The 16,901-nt window shown below is 41.2% G+C and overlaps 1 protein-coding gene across 1 annotated transcript in view; it reads left to right on the top strand.

The window, feature by feature from the left end:
- The window catches only part of PIK3R5 (phosphoinositide-3-kinase regulatory subunit 5), a 27,504-nt gene extending 11,375 nt beyond the window's left edge, over window positions 1-16,129 (top strand). The window contains exons 7-18 of the mRNA XM_015815215.1: window positions 1,480-1,636; window positions 1,733-1,816; window positions 2,160-2,895; window positions 3,532-3,682; window positions 6,940-7,065; window positions 7,790-7,918; window positions 8,544-8,637; window positions 10,214-10,290; window positions 10,531-10,624; window positions 14,747-14,829; window positions 14,929-15,041; window positions 15,920-16,129. Of these exons, the coding sequence (XP_015670701.1) occupies window positions 1,480-1,636; window positions 1,733-1,816; window positions 2,160-2,895; window positions 3,532-3,682; window positions 6,940-7,065; window positions 7,790-7,918; window positions 8,544-8,637; window positions 10,214-10,290; window positions 10,531-10,624; window positions 14,747-14,829; window positions 14,929-15,041; window positions 15,920-16,067 (1,992 nt within the window). The 3' untranslated portion in view covers window positions 16,068-16,129. The remainder of the gene's footprint in view (window positions 1-1,479; window positions 1,637-1,732; window positions 1,817-2,159; window positions 2,896-3,531; window positions 3,683-6,939; window positions 7,066-7,789; window positions 7,919-8,543; window positions 8,638-10,213; window positions 10,291-10,530; window positions 10,625-14,746; window positions 14,830-14,928; window positions 15,042-15,919) is intronic.
- The last annotated feature ends 772 nt before the right edge of the window (window positions 16,130-16,901 follow it).

Here is a 16,901-nt window from a genome sequence, read left to right as displayed (position 1 = left end):
TACTCAGTTATACCTCTTGATCTCTGGTTGACCTAGTGATGTTGTCAAGGTCTTACCTTTATGCCTGAAAGCTGTTGTATCTGGATGGGAGGAACAGGCTCAAACTCATTACTGGGAAAACCTGGGTATGGATGACGGCCTAATGCTGGGAACTTTCTATCCTTGGTCCTGAATGGGACAGCACTCCTTCATTCAACAGCAATGTACAATGTGTGCATCTTTTGGACTCTTAGCTCTTGTTCGAGGAATAGTGATAGTTGTGTCCAGGAAGGTCTTTGCACAAATCTAACTTGTGCAGCTCTTGCTCCCATTCCAGAACTCAGAGGAAATACTCTTACAATCACTCATGCTTTGGTCTTCTTCAAGTGGGCAATTGCAATGACCTCTACATGATGGTTCCCTTGAAGATTACTCAGAAGTGACATTCGGTCCACTGTGCAGCAGCTTGATCAGTGATTGGCAGTTCTTACTGTGTCCATATAAACCTCTGCTTCATGAGCTGCACTGATATATCAATAAGCTTCCTATTGCAGTTCAGAGTGCTAGTTATTGCCTACAAAGGCCACTGGCCTAGCTCTCTGAATGACTGTCTATCTCCCATAGTGTCTGTCCATCCTGTACAATCAGACAGAGTTGACTTGTGATTAAGCAGGGTCACCTAGCAAATTTCAGGAAGCAGCTGTCCTTTGTTCCAGTTCCTGCTGTCCTCTGCAATAGCTCCCTCCTATCTGCTTCCCACTCTATTCAACCCCCCATCCTACCTGCCATCAAACAAGCCCTAAAAATGTAACTCTTCTTTCAGGTCCTGAGTTAAGGTGTCTGGAAGGCCCCTCTAAGTTGAGGTGGTATGAGAGATGTTTTTGCTTTTTTTAAATTCTTCCCTTGAGCTAATTTTGTGGGTTTAAAACCCCCCCGATTAGATTGGGTTCTTTTTAACTGTATGAAGTCACCCAGAGGTTTTTTGGAATTGGATGCCCTAGAATAATTTTTTTTGTTGGTATTGGTGCTGCTGCTGCTGCAGTGAATCACTACAACAAACATTTTTCTGTGGTACACTTGTTCAAGTTGTCTCAAAGATGCTTTTTCACGAGGCAACTGGACTTTCTTGTTTTTCTTTGAAGACGTTTCACTTCTCATCCAAAAAGCTTCTTTAGCTCTGACTGGATGGTGGGGAAAGGAAGGATTTATACTCCTTGCAGTGAGAATGCCAAAGAATGCAAATGACCAGCTGTCTGCAAGGAGTATATAAATCCTTCCATTCCCTACCATCCAGTCAGAGCTGAAGAAGCTTCTTGGATGAGAAGCGAAACGTCTTCAAAGAAAAAACAAGAAAGTCCAGTTGCCTCGTGAAAAAACATATTTGGGACAACTATGACTTGGATGATTGAGAATGTCCATAGACATTTGTTCAGGTTACAGTAGGTTTTATTTTTTGAAGTAGTTGCTAATTGAATCTTATATTATTTTCTTTCTCTGCAGCTGAAAACTGCAGAAGAACTCATGAAAATATTCACCAGAACCACAGAAGCCCAGGAGATGGCAGTTCTGACTAGCAATGATCCGTCTACTGCCAGGGAACAGCTGGAATCTGCCTTGCTAGAGATTTCAAGAACAGCAGGGCTACCTGAAATAGCAGGTAGGAAAGCTAAGGCAGGTGTGTGTATATATTTAGATACTGTCTCCATTGTAATGAAATCTGTCTACCTCTTAATGTGGCCATTTCTCTCTTCAGATGAAGGCCAGCTGTCTAAACTCCGTGTGATCCCCATCCCTGTTGCCCGCTGTTATGTGTACAGATGGGATAAGGATAATTTTGGTAAGCTTAAAGTCTGTAGACCAGTTTACATGCACAACTTAATAATGTTTTCAAAGGGGAGGTAGAATGGTTTCATAAGCCTGAAATAAAGTAGGAGACTTGGGCCCAACTTCTTTAAACCTAAGACTGATCTTGATTTTTTTTAGAAACAGAGAAAGGATATATAAAAGTAGAGCCTGGTATTATCTGATTAATTAAACTACTAATATCAATATCTCTGCTTCCTGGAGATGACAGAAGTCATAGACAAATGACATCTTCAAGGGTGTATCACAAGTAAAGACTGCTTTAAGCTGTTAGGATGTTTGTTACATCTTATTTTGTATCTGCCTCCTTGTTACAGATATCTTGAATGAGGTACTAGACAAAGAAGTGGACTATCCAAAACCAGATCTTTTGGAGGATGAAGAGGAGGAGGAAGAGGTTGACAATTGCTTTGCAGAAAAAGACTGCCTATTGTCCACCCTTGCCTCAGTCACAAAAGACTCTATGTACTCAACATTGTCAGAAGATGACCCATGTGACTCACAAGTGTCTGTCATCTCTGCTCTTTCCAAAAACTCTGAGCTCTCCTTGGCCTCTAAGAAGTCCTTGAAATCTTTTGTCTCCAGTCTGAAAGATTCTATGGATAGTGGCTATGTGGAAGACAGCGATGACAACTCTTTAGATTTGACAGGACGCTTAGATCTGAAGGAAGAAAAAGTATCACACAGGCATCGGTACCGGCTGAGCAACAGGCTATACAAATTGTTTAAGAGCAAGAGCCAGATGATTTTGGGCAGAGATCTGAGAGATGTTTCTGACATAGCCTCGTTGTCATTGCCGTTACGTCGAGCAGAGAGTCTTTGCAATCCTGTAGCCAAGAACCGTATCCCTGCACGATCCCGACGGGCACAGTCACTGCCACAGCATATGCTGAGTGCCACGCTTTTGCAGACCCATATAGCACAGAACACTTTTGTCCAACGCAGGCCCTTGTTGAGCTGCGATGAAGATGCAAAGATCTCAACACTGCGAGTGGTCGTATTTGGTTCTGATCGCATCTCAGGGAAAGTGGCCCGGGCTTATAGTAGTCTGAAGTAAGTAGGGGGGATTGCTTTTTGATAACTTGTCTCCTGTCCTTTTCAAAGCTCTGGTTTTATTGCTAGTATCAAACTTGAGCACACAGGGACCAACCCTATGTAGTATTTAGAAGACCGGTGTTCCCGTAGCTTAGCTTCTCTGTTCGTCACCTCAGCGAATTTTTTTCTGAGGACTTATGCCGTTACATCTTCCATTTATATCATTCACGATGCTTTCATACAAATAGGTGATAAAAAGGGGGTGTCTGAAATAGGCTTTATGCTTTTTCAGTACCTACTGTGTCTGACTAGAGGATAAGGCCCACTAAACTTCTGTTCTGGACCATTGCAATGTGCTTTGTATGGAATTGCTTTTGAAGACCATTTGAAAACTTCAATTGATTCCAAGTATGGCGGCGCTTTGGGTTTAAAGAGTGCTATGTGAGATATAAATTGCTGCCATTAGTTGTAATGTTGCATATGTTAGGATTTGTCTATTATGTCATCCTCTTCATTTTTACCATGGATTGTTTATTTTTTGTTGATGGATGTTAGTAAATAGAATCAATCAATCAATCAATCACTATCTGTTTGCAAGCAAATGGCCACTGCATAGCATTTTCTTCATATATTCTTATTCTCTTTTTTTTACAGATCTCAAGAAAGCAGCTGTCCCTGTTTAACTCGGTACTGTAGATTGCAATTTTTTTATGTCCCTGTGAAGAGGAGCAATCCTACCTCATTTGCACTGACTTACCCTCTTCTTTCATCAGGAAGTCCTAATTCCCATGGCTCTGGATCAACGGTAAGCATCCTGGGCAAAGTTGGAACTGATGCTTATATATTACATTGTGTAATACATAAAATTAAATAATTATTTGTTTATATGAGGTGCAAATAGAATTCATCCAAATAGTTCTTGAGGAACTTGAATATGAATTCTGTTATTCGTTTAGCAAAAAATATATACTATGTGACTAAAATTGGTTTCTGTACCAAAGAACTGGGAATTGGACAATATGTTTTAAAAAGGGATCAAGAAAATTACAGCTGGTATTTGTGAAAAAAAATACTAGGTTTAATTAGCAAGCATACAGAACCAGTATTCTTGCTGAAGAATAAATAGCAGGACTTCTATAACAACGTATATAGGTTTTTGGACAATGCCAACAAACATAAATTGGAGAGATATAATCAACACTACAGGTAGTCCTCAACTTACAAGAGTTCATTTAGTGACCATTCAAAGTTACAGTGGCACTGATAAAAATGACTTATGACCATTTTTCACACTTATGACCTTTGTAGCATCCCCATGGTCACATAATCAAAATTCGGATGCTTGGGAACTAGTTTGTATTTATGACCGTTGCAGTATCCTGGGGTCATGTGATTACCTTTTGCAACCTTCTGACAAGTAAAGTCAGTGGAAAAGTTAGATTCACTTAACTACCATGTTACTATCTTAACAAAAACAGCAATTCACTTAACAACTGTAGCAAGAAAGGTCATAAAAATGGGCAAAATTCATTTAACAAATGTCTCGCTTAACAATGGAAATTTTGTTGTAATTGTAATTACGACTCAATTGTGGACAAAAGTCAAGGACTATCTGCATTTACTTGGACTGTCTAGAGCAGTGGTGTCAAACTTGCAACGTCACGTGACGTGTCGCGATGTATCACGCCTTTTTTCCATTGCCAGCAATGGGGTGGGTGTGGTTTTGCCATGATGCATCCAACTTGACACCACTGGTCTAGAGCTTTGGCAGAATTCCTCAGCAAACATTATTAAGTAAACTAAGTGGATATGACTCCTTTCCAGCTTGGTGGCCTGGGGGGGGGGACATGTGAGTGGCAGGCACATGTGTGCGTGCACAGCTTTATTTGTGCAAACGGCACGAGCGCCCTCCACTCTCGCGAATGGAGCTTCGCGCGTGAGCAGAGGATGCTTGTACTCATGCATGAAGCTCCACTCATGTGAGCAGAGGACACTTGAGCAGAGGGCGCAAGTGTAGCTTTGTGCGTGCGTGCAAGCGCCCTCCACTTGCGTGACTGGAGCTTCACACACGTGTCCTTGCCCATTTCTCCTGTGGCCTGGTTTTGAACAGGCCACAGCCCTGTAGTAGGCCGCAGCCCAGTGGTTGGGAACCCCTGTTCTAGGAGGCTTTCATTAAGACTACTGCTTTTCAATTTATTCATAAATTATCTGGAAAGAATGATGAGTCATGTGATGGGCAGGTTTCACTTGATAAGGTAACTTTTAATTGCTAAGATAATTAAAACAAGAACAACAAAAATGGGGGGCAGTGAAGTGATAACCCCCAATAGGAATTGACATGGAAATAGCTCGTTCACTGCAAGCCAATTTAAACTGATAAATATGGAGGTGAAACAGTCATGTAACTAAGGATGGCAGCCTGATATTGGAGATGGAATTGATTAAGTAGAAAAGATTGAACTGGTACAGCTGTCAGTGGCAGCATTGACCCAGGACGCTTTATTCTGGGAATCAGTAGGAAAGGATTAAAAACCAAAGCAACCAATATTACAGAAATCTGTGGTGCAATTACCCTCAAAACACTGTATATACTTCTGGCTGTTACATTTAAAGTAAAAGGTTCAATTAACTCATTTCTAAATTATTAAGGACCTGAAGCAATTGTTATTAAGAAGAAAGATTGGGGGGATTCTAAATTATTGTATATACAGTATCTCATATTACAGTTGTACAGTATATCTATCCACAGAATGGCACAAATGAACAGGGAAATTTGCCCCATTCATCATTATGGTAGAACTGAGGCCATTCAGTGTAACTGAATCAGGAAATACTTTTTTAATGCAATACCTGGTTGAATGTTCAAAACTATGTCAAGACAGTGGTCCCACCTGGATTGCTTTAGAAGAGATTTAGACCGATTTACAGGTATACCTATGTGAATGGACGCTAATTGTGCTAGATCCGTGGTGGTGAACCTATGGCATGGGTGCCACAGGTGGCACACAGAGCCCTCTCTGTGGGCACCCGCGCCATCGCCCCAGTCCTAGGCCTTCAGCTGGGTTTTATAAAACCTTTTCGCTTTAGGCCTCTGCTGTCGTGTGCAAAAAAAAAAAGGTTCAATCAATCAATTTCAACTTCTTGCAGGAAAAAAAAATCTCACAAAGTTGGAATTGATTGATTGAACTTTTTAGTCCCACCCAGTCTGCCATTACCACCGAAGCCACGTACATCCAATGGACCACGCCCACTCAACGGGCCACACCCACCCAATGGGCCACGCCAACCTGGCACCTGACGATACATAAGTGAGTTTTGGGTTACAGTTTGGGCACTTGGTCTCTAAAAGGTTCGCCATCACTGTGCTAGATCTTTATCAGGATCGGTATAATTGTTGCTCCAGGATGTGAGTGGAAATATGCTACTACACTCACATCCTTTCTCTGTGCTTTCCAGAAGCATCTGGTTGGCTGGTTGGTGAGAACAGCATGCTGAACAAGATGAGTTTTTGATAAATACCTTAAGAGCATGTCTCTTTATAGCAAAAATTCAGCTGATATAAGTGAATTTAAAGAACATAGTCTCTGTGTTTGGTGGCAAGATACCATGAATGTGATAGAAGTCACCGCTGATCCCTTCTCCAAGTCATGCTTGCTTCCGTGCATCCCACATTTGGGGTGGGTGAGTTCAGCAGTATAGGAAGAGTTAGTTAGGAAACAACGAGCAACTTTGTATGGAATTTTTTTTAGCAAGTGTATAGTAACTTTCATAACCAAACAGTTGCGGTTCATTAATATGTATCTCTATAGATGAGGAAGTTGTTTGAAAACTTTGGATTTTGGAAGCTCGCACTGTGAGGTGACCTGGCTGGAATGCATTGAGTTAGGCTGTATGCTTCTTATAACAAATCCAGCTAGATTTGAACAAGGATTCATATGCATCTGTCTTTTTAAAAAAGTGGTTACTGTGTTCCTAGCATAATAAGAATTTCCGTTTGGATCTCTGAGCATTGCGGCTATGCTTTGGTAAGGCTGCTATTGAAATGTGTTTCTTTGATTTCAGGATCCAAGTATGGGAGGCACAGAGAGCAGCACAAATGATATCTCATTCTACATAGGTATGCTGGATCCCTGGTACGAACGCAATGTTCTTGGGCTAATGAATCTCCCCACCAACGTTTTATGCCAGGTACATCCTGAATTCTGTATTGCTTAGCAGGCATTATGTTATCCAGTAATGCACTCCGGGCCCAAATTCGGTCAAACCTTTATCCTCAGTCACCATTGCCTAAACATTGGAATTCTATCAAAGAACGAAAGAGTAGATCTAGGGAAATAATGGGGAATGCCATGCAGAAAGTAAGACAAGATAGAGGCAGATTTGTGATAATGTGGTAGTGGAGAGCAGAGATCTCCTTTCTATTAACATATTAAGATCCCTTTTTTGAGTGTTCAAGCTTATTGAAACATAAGGTAATTCTCCTTTGCATCTCTGAAGCCAAATGTTACATTAAACCCCATTCATTTACTCAATAAGATCCTCAACATGTGGCGGCCTCCTGCCATGGGATCACATAAATGCTAAGTTTCTTTGGGAACTGACTAGCATGCATTGCCCTTGTGCGTGACAAAGAGTTGCTTAAAATTATCCAACTTCAAATACTTCAAACCTTCTATCTATTTGGATGAATTTGTGTTCTTTTGTATTGACTTGCAAAGTCTCTTAGCTTTAGGCTCTCCACTTAGCAAATTTTCTCTAAAAAAAAGTCAGAATGTTAGGGGAAACAAACTCAGAATCCTTTCTTGTCTTAGGGAGGTATTATGAGGTAGAGGGCAAGCAGGAACCTGTGGGAGAAATACTGAACTGCGGTGTTTAGATGGAAGAGAATTGATGATTTTTTGTCTATCTGTAGCAATCCATTAAGCCAGAGGGAGAGTCTTCAGAGGAAACAGCCACCCAACTTCCCATCCTGGCTGATATGATTCTTTATTACTGCCGTTTTGCTACCCACTCTGTATTACTCCAAGTCTATCAGGCAGAGGTAAGAATGATAAAAACCAGGGATTGGTAAAGGCATGTATTAAATAACAGTAATAATTATTAGTAGTATGTTATTGTTATTCCTGCAGTCCCATGCAATAGGCCAAGAATATCTTCAATTTCACACAGCATATTTTATTTTGTGTTTGGCCAGGTTATCATTTTTCTATGTGGCAGAAAAAGTCAGACCCAATAAAACATTTTTTCTTCTTGAGAATTAGAAGAGGGGATGTCTTAGCTAAGACATGGCTCTAATGGGCCAATCTTGTTTTTAGATCATTTTAGAAATCTCCTCAGCTGCCTGATTCATTCTTCTTCCCAAAACACAGTTGGTGATTTCTTCTGCCTTGGCCTACTTATAGAAGAGCTGACTGCCTCAACACACATTAAATGTAGTCTCTCTGTTCTCTATTGCAACAGTCTCTGAAAGTGTGTATTTAAATCTTGTGATTCTGTGGTTCTAATCCATATTTGGTCCTATAAACCAAATTTGATTTGTTTGTTAATTAATTTGTTTTTAGCAAAAAATAGTCTCAAAGATACAAAGCAAGGTGTGTGTGTGTGTGATTTGCTTTGGTTTATCTTGAAGGAAAATATTAAACGGTCTCTTCCTCTGAATTTCACAGCTCACTTTCATTGGGGGAGAGAGAAGGACTGAGATTTTCATTCACTCCCTTGAGTTGGGCCACTCAGCAGCTACGCGGGCCATCAAAGCCTCAGGTAAGGCAAAAGAGGCCCATTGTGTGATCACTTTGTGCTCAATTTGGGGATGGGGAAAAATTCAGTGATGCAAAGGAGAAAAACCAAAGCTCTGCCTGCAAAGAGCAACCAAATTGATAACCCAGACAGGACTGTTATCTACTGAAGAGTTTTCTCTTCAGCAATTACTAGCATGAAATTCATGGTAAAGACAGACCTGATAAAATAAAAGAGGTCCTTTGTAACTAAATCAATTAATAGGCAGGCCAGTAACTCTTTGGTCTTGTTTTGGAGAAACACTAATCCACCCAATTCCATTGCTGCCATCTTGTTTCACTGAAATGTTTGTAAAAGCTCACTATAGAAAGCAGAAAAGAGGATTGTTTAGTCCAGGGCTTTTCAACCTTTTCACCCATTGTACCACTTTTAGGATATGGTAATATCCGAGTACCACCAGTTGCCTAGCAAGGTGTCAAAAACTTGATGACCAAAAAAAAAGAGATAAAGTACAGGTAGTCCTCGACTTACAACAGTTCGCTTAGTAACTGTTTGAAGTTACAATGGCACTGAAAAAAGTGGCCCCCAAGCCACAGCTGAGCAAGACACCTGCCTGCCCGCCCGGCGGCGCTCTTTCTCCTGTCCGAGTTTTTCATTGTTGTGAGCATTTCTGTTAAGGATTGGCAGTGCGGGTGGTGTGGTGTTTGGTTTTTATTCCCCCCGTCTGTTGGGTGGTTGCAGCAGGTTTTGGTCACTTCACATGACCCTGGGACACTGTGACCATCATAAATATGAATCAGTTGCCAAGCATCTGAATGTAAATCACAGGACCTTGGAGATGCTGCAACATTCCAGCTGATCGGCGCTTCTTCTGGGCTCAGCAGAAACACCAGGATCAGTGCTGAGCTCCAGCTGAAGCCTGGTGCTGATCCTAGCACTTCCACTGAGCCCTGACAGTCCCGAAGAAGCGCCAATCAGCTGGAAAGCGGCACTGATCCTGGTGCTTCCGCTGAGCCCTGACAGCCCCAAAGAAGCACTGATCCTGGTGCTTCCGCTGAGCCCTGACAGCCCTGCAGCTCCAGCCATCTCTCGCTCAGGCTTATGCAGTGCTGCCACTGGTTCAGCTCATTCCCCTCCCCCGCTACCACTTTTCTAGGATGGTTGCGTACCACCTGCCAGGTGCCAATGTACCACAGGTGGTACCCGTACCACTGGTTGAAAAGCCCTGGTTTAGTCTGACTTTCCTTCAGCTCCTATTAGGTACTGGAGAAGGAGGCAAAAGGGCAGCCTCCTGCTTTCATGTATCCATGGAAAGTAAGGGTATCAATGCTGTGAACCAACCAGATGGTCATGGCAACAGCTGTGGATGCACTGATGGACCCAAGATATGAAGTTTTCTTGAAGGAACAGGAGAGGCCAAAATAGAGGAACGAGTATGTGTATTTATCATGTTACAAAACTAAACAGCGCTTCTCCCTCTGCTAAGCTTCCTTCAGAGAGTCTTTCTGTGTTTTATTGGTGTTTACTCCCACCCGTCCATCCGTCCGTCCATCCATCCATCCATCCATCCAATCTCATCTTCCTCTTTTATTTTGTTCAGGTCCAGGTTGCAAGCGTCTTGGCATAGATGGAGACAGGGAAGCAATCCCACTAACACTACAAATCGCCTACAGCAAGGTAGGGAAGATGCTCTTCTCGTGGGCCTCCCGTGCTAGGACCTGGGTTGGGAAGGGAGACTGTTCAGGAAAGCAGAGAATGTATCCAACAACAGCAACACAAGTATAAAATTCTCAAGCACTGAGAGCAACACATGGGGAATGTATTTAATTAGAGAGAGCCAATGCTGTTAACTACAGTCTTCAGAGATTGGTACATGGAACCAAGGGACTGGAAGTAACTCATCTCTAATTTCTCCAGAGGGCAGTCAGTGGAAGGAGCCGCTGGAATGACACTGAAAAAGTTTGTACATCTGTCAACCTTAGCAAGGGGTGTAAGAGACAAGAGGAACTTGGTGAGTGTGGGCAACTATTCTGCTTCCATAAGATCAATAATAAGTGGGGGAGGAAAGACTCTTGTCGACACCTAGGACACTGACATCCCCTAAACTCTGCTGAAGATGTTACCTAGCTTGGTAATGAAACATACAGAAACCAACCCACAAGCTCAGAGAACATACCTTTACCTCATCCTACACCAGAGCTACAGATTTTTGCTACTATTGCAAACCTAGGGTTTATCTGAAGACGTGGGCAGCTGATTTGGAAAGACCCAGTCTGTGCAAAGGGGGTGTGTATTTATTAATGCACTCCTTGTTAGCTAATTTGACACTAATTTGAGAGGCAAACATTACGATTTGATACTTGTGTCCCAACATCTGGCACTAGTCCTTAATCCTTAAGCTGTGGGATTTGTCTGATGATGTTCTTATGCATATGTCATCATTTCCTCCTGCTAGTTTCCCCCTGGAAACAAAGCAGGAAGGGAAGGCTGGAGACTGATTAATCGTTATAAAAGATTGTGGGGTCCAAGGATGACCACTTGGGGACAGGATACATTGCTGTTTCTCTCAAGGCAGGAGGTACCTTCTGTCAAAGAGGCTGATGCCACAGCATGAATCCAACTCCAGGTTACCTTTTTGGCCACTTTTATGTCCCATGAAGTGCTCAGATCCAGTAATTAGGTAGCCGAGCTGACAACACAGACTGACTTCCTTTGGAGTCACCAGCTGATTGCAGATCATGCCACTAAACTGTGTCACGGGCACCTTGGCCTGCCTTGCCCGGCCAGGGTCCAAGTCAGAATGGATTAGAGCGACTTTGTTTGCCAGACAGATAAGGTTCTCCACCTCTGCAATCTGCTAGATTCATGCAGTAACAATCGTGGACACTAGATGTCATAGACTTTCCTGCTTTCAACCAAAAAAGCTTGCACTCCAGAAACCTGGCTGGCTTTAAACAAGGAAGGATTGGCTGTGGTCCAATTATCTAAGGAAATTGTATTTTTAGCCTGATAGTACAATGTGCTTACAACTTCAGATGCTTGTAATTGCACATTTAAACAAACTAGGCTAATATACCAGAAATAACTTCAATGGCCACCTAATACAGTTCACAAGTGATTTCTTGAAATAAAGTAAGGAAATTTTGTAGGAGTCCCTTAAGTTAGTAAAAAGGGCATTTTGTAACGGGAACTGGGAATTATGGAAAATGTAAGGTTAAAAGCTGAAGTAGATGAAATAGTGATATCTATGGATAATATTTATTAATTAAAATAGTTTATTAAAATGTATTTATTATCTGTCACATTACAATACTAAATATAATCTTTAAAATATAAGCTCGGGAAGATATGTGTTTGAATTAAGGAGTTTATTAGTAAACAAACTTGTAGTTTTTGCATTTATTTTCTATCTTAGCCTTTGCAGAAGGCAACAAGAAGATAATTCTTTCTTATTATTAGGCACAGATGAAGCCTTTGCACACACATTAAATAAGCTACTCAGACACTCCATATTTTAACTATTCTCTAGTGCACCTACAGCCTTGCCATTTTTCACCCAACATATTACTTCCCTTTCTTCAATATTTTCTTGGACACTAACGTTTAGAACATCTGTTCAAATTACACATTTAGATCTCTAAAATACTCCTTCCAGTATTCCCTTGTTTAAGTTTTATCCCAAATCATTTTATTATTTTTACTTTTAATTTCATCCTCATTACTGTCCCCCTTCATTTCTTTCCATTTTTTAAAATTTCTATCTAAATTTCCTCCTCATCTTTCTGTTGATGGTACATCCTATGTATGTGGCATTGAGTTGTACGCTTTCCTATAGTCAATTCAGACTGTGCTCAGATTGGTCTGTCTAGAATTGTCTTTGGCAATTAGTCTATCAATGAGCGACTGGTATTCTGAGCCTTTGGTATTGTTTCCAATACCCTTGATTTGGGCTTATGTATTGCTTGATATGGTCCTTTAGATTGGTGGCTATGATGCTTGATAGGACTTCCCATGTTGTGGTAAGGCAGATTATTGGTCAGTAGTTAGTGATGTTCTCTTGTGGGTTTTTTTCATAATTAGCACTGTCCTTCCTTGTGTTAGCCACTTTGGATGAAAGCCAGCTGGTTTATCTTTACTGGTAGGCATACTTTAGCTCAGTGATTCTCAACCTTTTTAATGCCGCGACCCCAACTGGTCGTAAGTTGAGGACTAAACCGGTCGTAAGTCGAGGACTACCCAACCGGTCGTAAGTCGAGGACTTTCCCTGCCCGGGAGCGCCGTGCATGCGTGGTTCCGCCCCCTGCGCCGGCCAAGGCATAGCTGGCAAGCAGCAGAGACGGAGCAGGCTGACCACCAGCTGGCCCAGCCCAAGGGAGGTAAGGCACCCGTCGGAAAAGGGGGGAAAAATGGTGGACAAAAAAATGGGAGACAGCCTTGCTTGGCGACCCCCATGAAATGGTCGATCGACCCCAAATGGGGTCCCGACCCACAGGTTGAGAACCACTGCTTTAGCTAATAGGTTTGGACTGTGTCTGAGTAAAGTGTTGCCCAGCTCTTTATGTTCTTGACTTGCTATTGGATGTCTGCTCTTTTGATAGTGACTGGTGTCTGTACTGGGGGATTACTATGGTCTGTCCTTAGGTTCTGCAGCCACTTTGCATTGGTGTTATGTGCCGTCTTTTTAGAACATTGTTCCAGTACTGTTCAGTTTATGCTGTTGGTGGCTCAGCTGTTATTGTGTTGTTGCATTGCAGTTGGAAGTACACTTGGATGGTTCTTTAGAGAAGAAGGATTTATCTTCTTGGTATCTGCATCTCTAGTGTATCTCCTTATCCTGGAGCCTTTATTTAGCAGTCTCTAGTCTAGGGTTTCACATGGAATCAGGCCCATGTGTTTTTTCAGTAGCTGAGTCTTATCTTCACTCCTTTTTGTAGTTCCACCAGTTGACTAATTTCTCTCTGAGTTGCTGTGTTCTTAGCCTCTAATCTTATTTTCTGTGGGAGAGTATTCTGCTATTTTTCATGTAGCCAAACATCTCCAGAATTGCAGTGGCTGTAGGGTATACCAGTACATTGGTTTGAGTTATGATGGTAATGATAGTAAGGATTGTTATGAGGACTCTACTGGCATCTTTTAGCACACTGATGGTGCTTCTCCAGTGAGTCTTAGTAACTGGTGTTGACAGTTTACAGTAGCTAGTTTATCCATGATCTTATGCCTCCTAACAACTGCGTGCTCTATAATGGAGGGGGGGTAGTGACATTCCAAGATCATGTGTTGGTTGCATATCCAGTTGTTCTTCCAGGACTTCTTGAGTCTGGAGTGTAATGTATAGTTGTTCTATCTCAAGTTGTGAGAACAGCGTTCTTGTCACTATGTTGGTGTATTGGTAACTAGTTGTTTCTTAAGTTAATGTGGATGTAGTTGTTCTGTCCATCTATAGTTCTCTCATACATTTCATATATCCCCTCATTAGGTTCATTGCTGTAGTAGAATTCCATCAATTCCAGGTTCTCTTGTCTCATCCAAGTATAGTTTGTTCTAGTAGCCCATGTATTGTCAGATTGTCCTGGTTCCCCAACATTTGCTGTGGGCCTTGTTAATTCAGGTGAAATCCAAGGTGGCATGGCTGAGTTTGTTCTTGTCACTCTCATATCTGAGATAGGCAGGTGAAACATTTAGGGTATCTTTACCCAAGGACCACTACTGTTAATGTAGGTACTTGTCAGGATTCAAAGCCTGGTCCCTTACATCAAGAACAGCATTTAACCTCTACACTATCCAGTCACTCTCCCATTTTAATATCCCATTTGCGTTTCACTGAAAAATGACTCTTTTCCCCTTACACACACATCTTCTGAAATGGACAACATATGTTCCAGTTTTTTCTGGACCTTCAGGACAGCAGGATCTTTACTCCAGCCCTTCTCATTTAATGACAAATTTTAATCTCCACGTTCTGCATCATCTAATTCAAATGACTTTAATAAGTGTTCCATGATGCAGAGACAATCATGCTAATTGAGAATGGGGTGTTGTAGTTCAGTAATTAATAATTATAGTTAGTAGGTTTGCGAAGGTTGGTATGGAAATTCCACATTTGACTATTATTCTTATTTCCTTTTTCTTCCAGGTCCAAAAACAGAATGGTTGACTCTTACTGCCACAGAGGTAATCAAGAGGCAAAGCTCTAAGTCTAAAAAGAGTTTCAATCAGGTACCTGATCAATGATGTCACCCATTGTCGCAATTGCTAAGGTTGGGGGAAGCAAAAATGTGTCTCTATGAAATAATTTCATGTATGTTTTTCTTATAGCAAATTGGTATATATCAGTTGAAAGTGGACAAGGTTCAGATCACAGGAGTTAATTGTTCCTTTGCTGTATGCCTAGATCAAGATGAACGGAAAATTCTGCAGAGTGTTACCAGGTGGGTGAGCATGGACAGCACTGTTTTTGTAGTTTGATGAGGGATAGTTAGGTTGGTAGGGTATCAACCATTCTACAAAGTGAAAAAGATGTCTTTTGGAAGCATATCAGGTTTGACCATTAATGTTTTTCTTCACTAGTATCTGCTATATGCATTACAATACCTGTTCTTTTTTCCTTGCTTCAGCTGAGTAGTGTAAGGGAACTTAGAAAGCGTTTAAGTTCTACCCAAGTCTGACAGAAATTGGATTCAATTTGTTTGCAGTTCTTATTCTTTAATCTTCAGTTATTGAGATTGCTCAGAGTAATATGATACCCTATTAGTATATTTGAATGCTGGCAGACTTTTGCAGCTCCTATGTAAGGACATGCAGAATTAGGTCTTTTGCATAAGCCAAAGAAGATTTTATAGTAGAATTAAGTGATAACATCTGACTGGATCTGCCTGGAAACATTATCCCATGTTGAATTCCTTTATTTCTGATATAGGGTTAGTATAATGGGAAAAAAGGAGAATCTCATTTAAAACACTTGCTTTGATAATCTGTTTGATCCACCTTCTGATCCATCTGGGAAGTGCAGATGATCAGAAGCCATCTGGAAAGGTTATAAGCAGGTAATGTGCTACTGCTATTTTACTATCCCAGTTGGTGTCCCACATTGGTGTACTCAATCTACAGCTTCAAAGGAAGAGGAAAACCTGTCTGATGTGTTGCTACATCAGTGTACCATTTATCAAAGGAATAATCAGTCTGTATTGTTCAATATTCTCTTCTTAGAGACATTTAGATATTTGAATTTCCACAGTATTGGGGAATGGCCCCTTCCCCCTTTCATGTCTTACATTAGAGTGACTTTGGTGTTTTGTTGTTTTCACAGATGTGAAATTTCTGCATGCTACAAACCCAAGACCAATGAACCCTGCCCCAGGGGGAATCCCACTTCATTACTTCCTCACGGAGATTCCTCTGATTTCTGTTCTCTTCTGTGCTTGCCAATTACTACTTTTAGTGGAGCACTTCCCTAAGGATACCAGAAAGAATGGACTGGCTAACCTGCCTCAAATGCTGACTGAAATTGCTGCCAAACTGAGACCAGCTTCCAAAAATTGGCCAAAAAGAAAAAAGAAAATTCAGTGTTCCTGAGTTACCTCGTTAGTCCTAGAAGGACTGCATCTTAAGCTTAGCAAATGAATATAAAGTGAGAAGCCATATCTTATGAGGTGGAATATTACTTCTTTGACTGTTGTTGAGTGTTGCTGAAATACTGTATTTGTGGGACCTGGAATAAAGGTTAAAAAAAGCACATCTGAAATGCAGAGAAAGGATAAGAAGACTGGCCAATGTATGTGAAATTTCTTCATGTGAGATGAGAGAATTGCAGTCTTTTCCTTTCCTTTTTCACAGGCATCCAAGGACATATTTGATGGGAATAGGTACTTGGCTTACAAGCCAGTTTAAACCAGCAAAGACAATGGTTAAATAAGTTCAGAGATGAGTTGTACACTTTGTTGCCATTCACAAATTGCTTTGCCAATTGCATCTTTGCATTCTATTATTTGAGCTGCTTCCTGGAGATATGGGCAAGGAGAACAAGGCAGCAGAAAAGTCTGTTTCATTTGACTATATTTCTTTCTGTACCAATGATATATCTGCAAGCATTGAATGAAATGGAACAGCAAATTTAACTAGGGAAAACATTGAGCAAAATAAGCTAGTAGGCTAGCATGATTTCATGACACATGACAAATGAATAAGAATGCTTTCCCATTTCAAAAAGTCTGGAAAAGATGATATTGTTTATTTGGTGACAAGTATTCTGATTCTTTGGAAACATTCCTCAGAAAATATGTTTTAAATAT

Source organism: Protobothrops mucrosquamatus, unplaced genomic scaffold, assembly GCF_001527695.2.
Source record: "Protobothrops mucrosquamatus isolate PMUCROS unplaced genomic scaffold, P.Mucros_1.0 scaffold325, whole genome shotgun sequence".
Classification (NCBI taxonomy): domain Eukaryota; kingdom Metazoa; phylum Chordata; class Lepidosauria; order Squamata; family Viperidae; genus Protobothrops; species Protobothrops mucrosquamatus.
The sequence above is the reverse complement of the archived record's forward strand: the minus strand, read 5'-3'. Positions and strand labels throughout refer to the sequence as shown.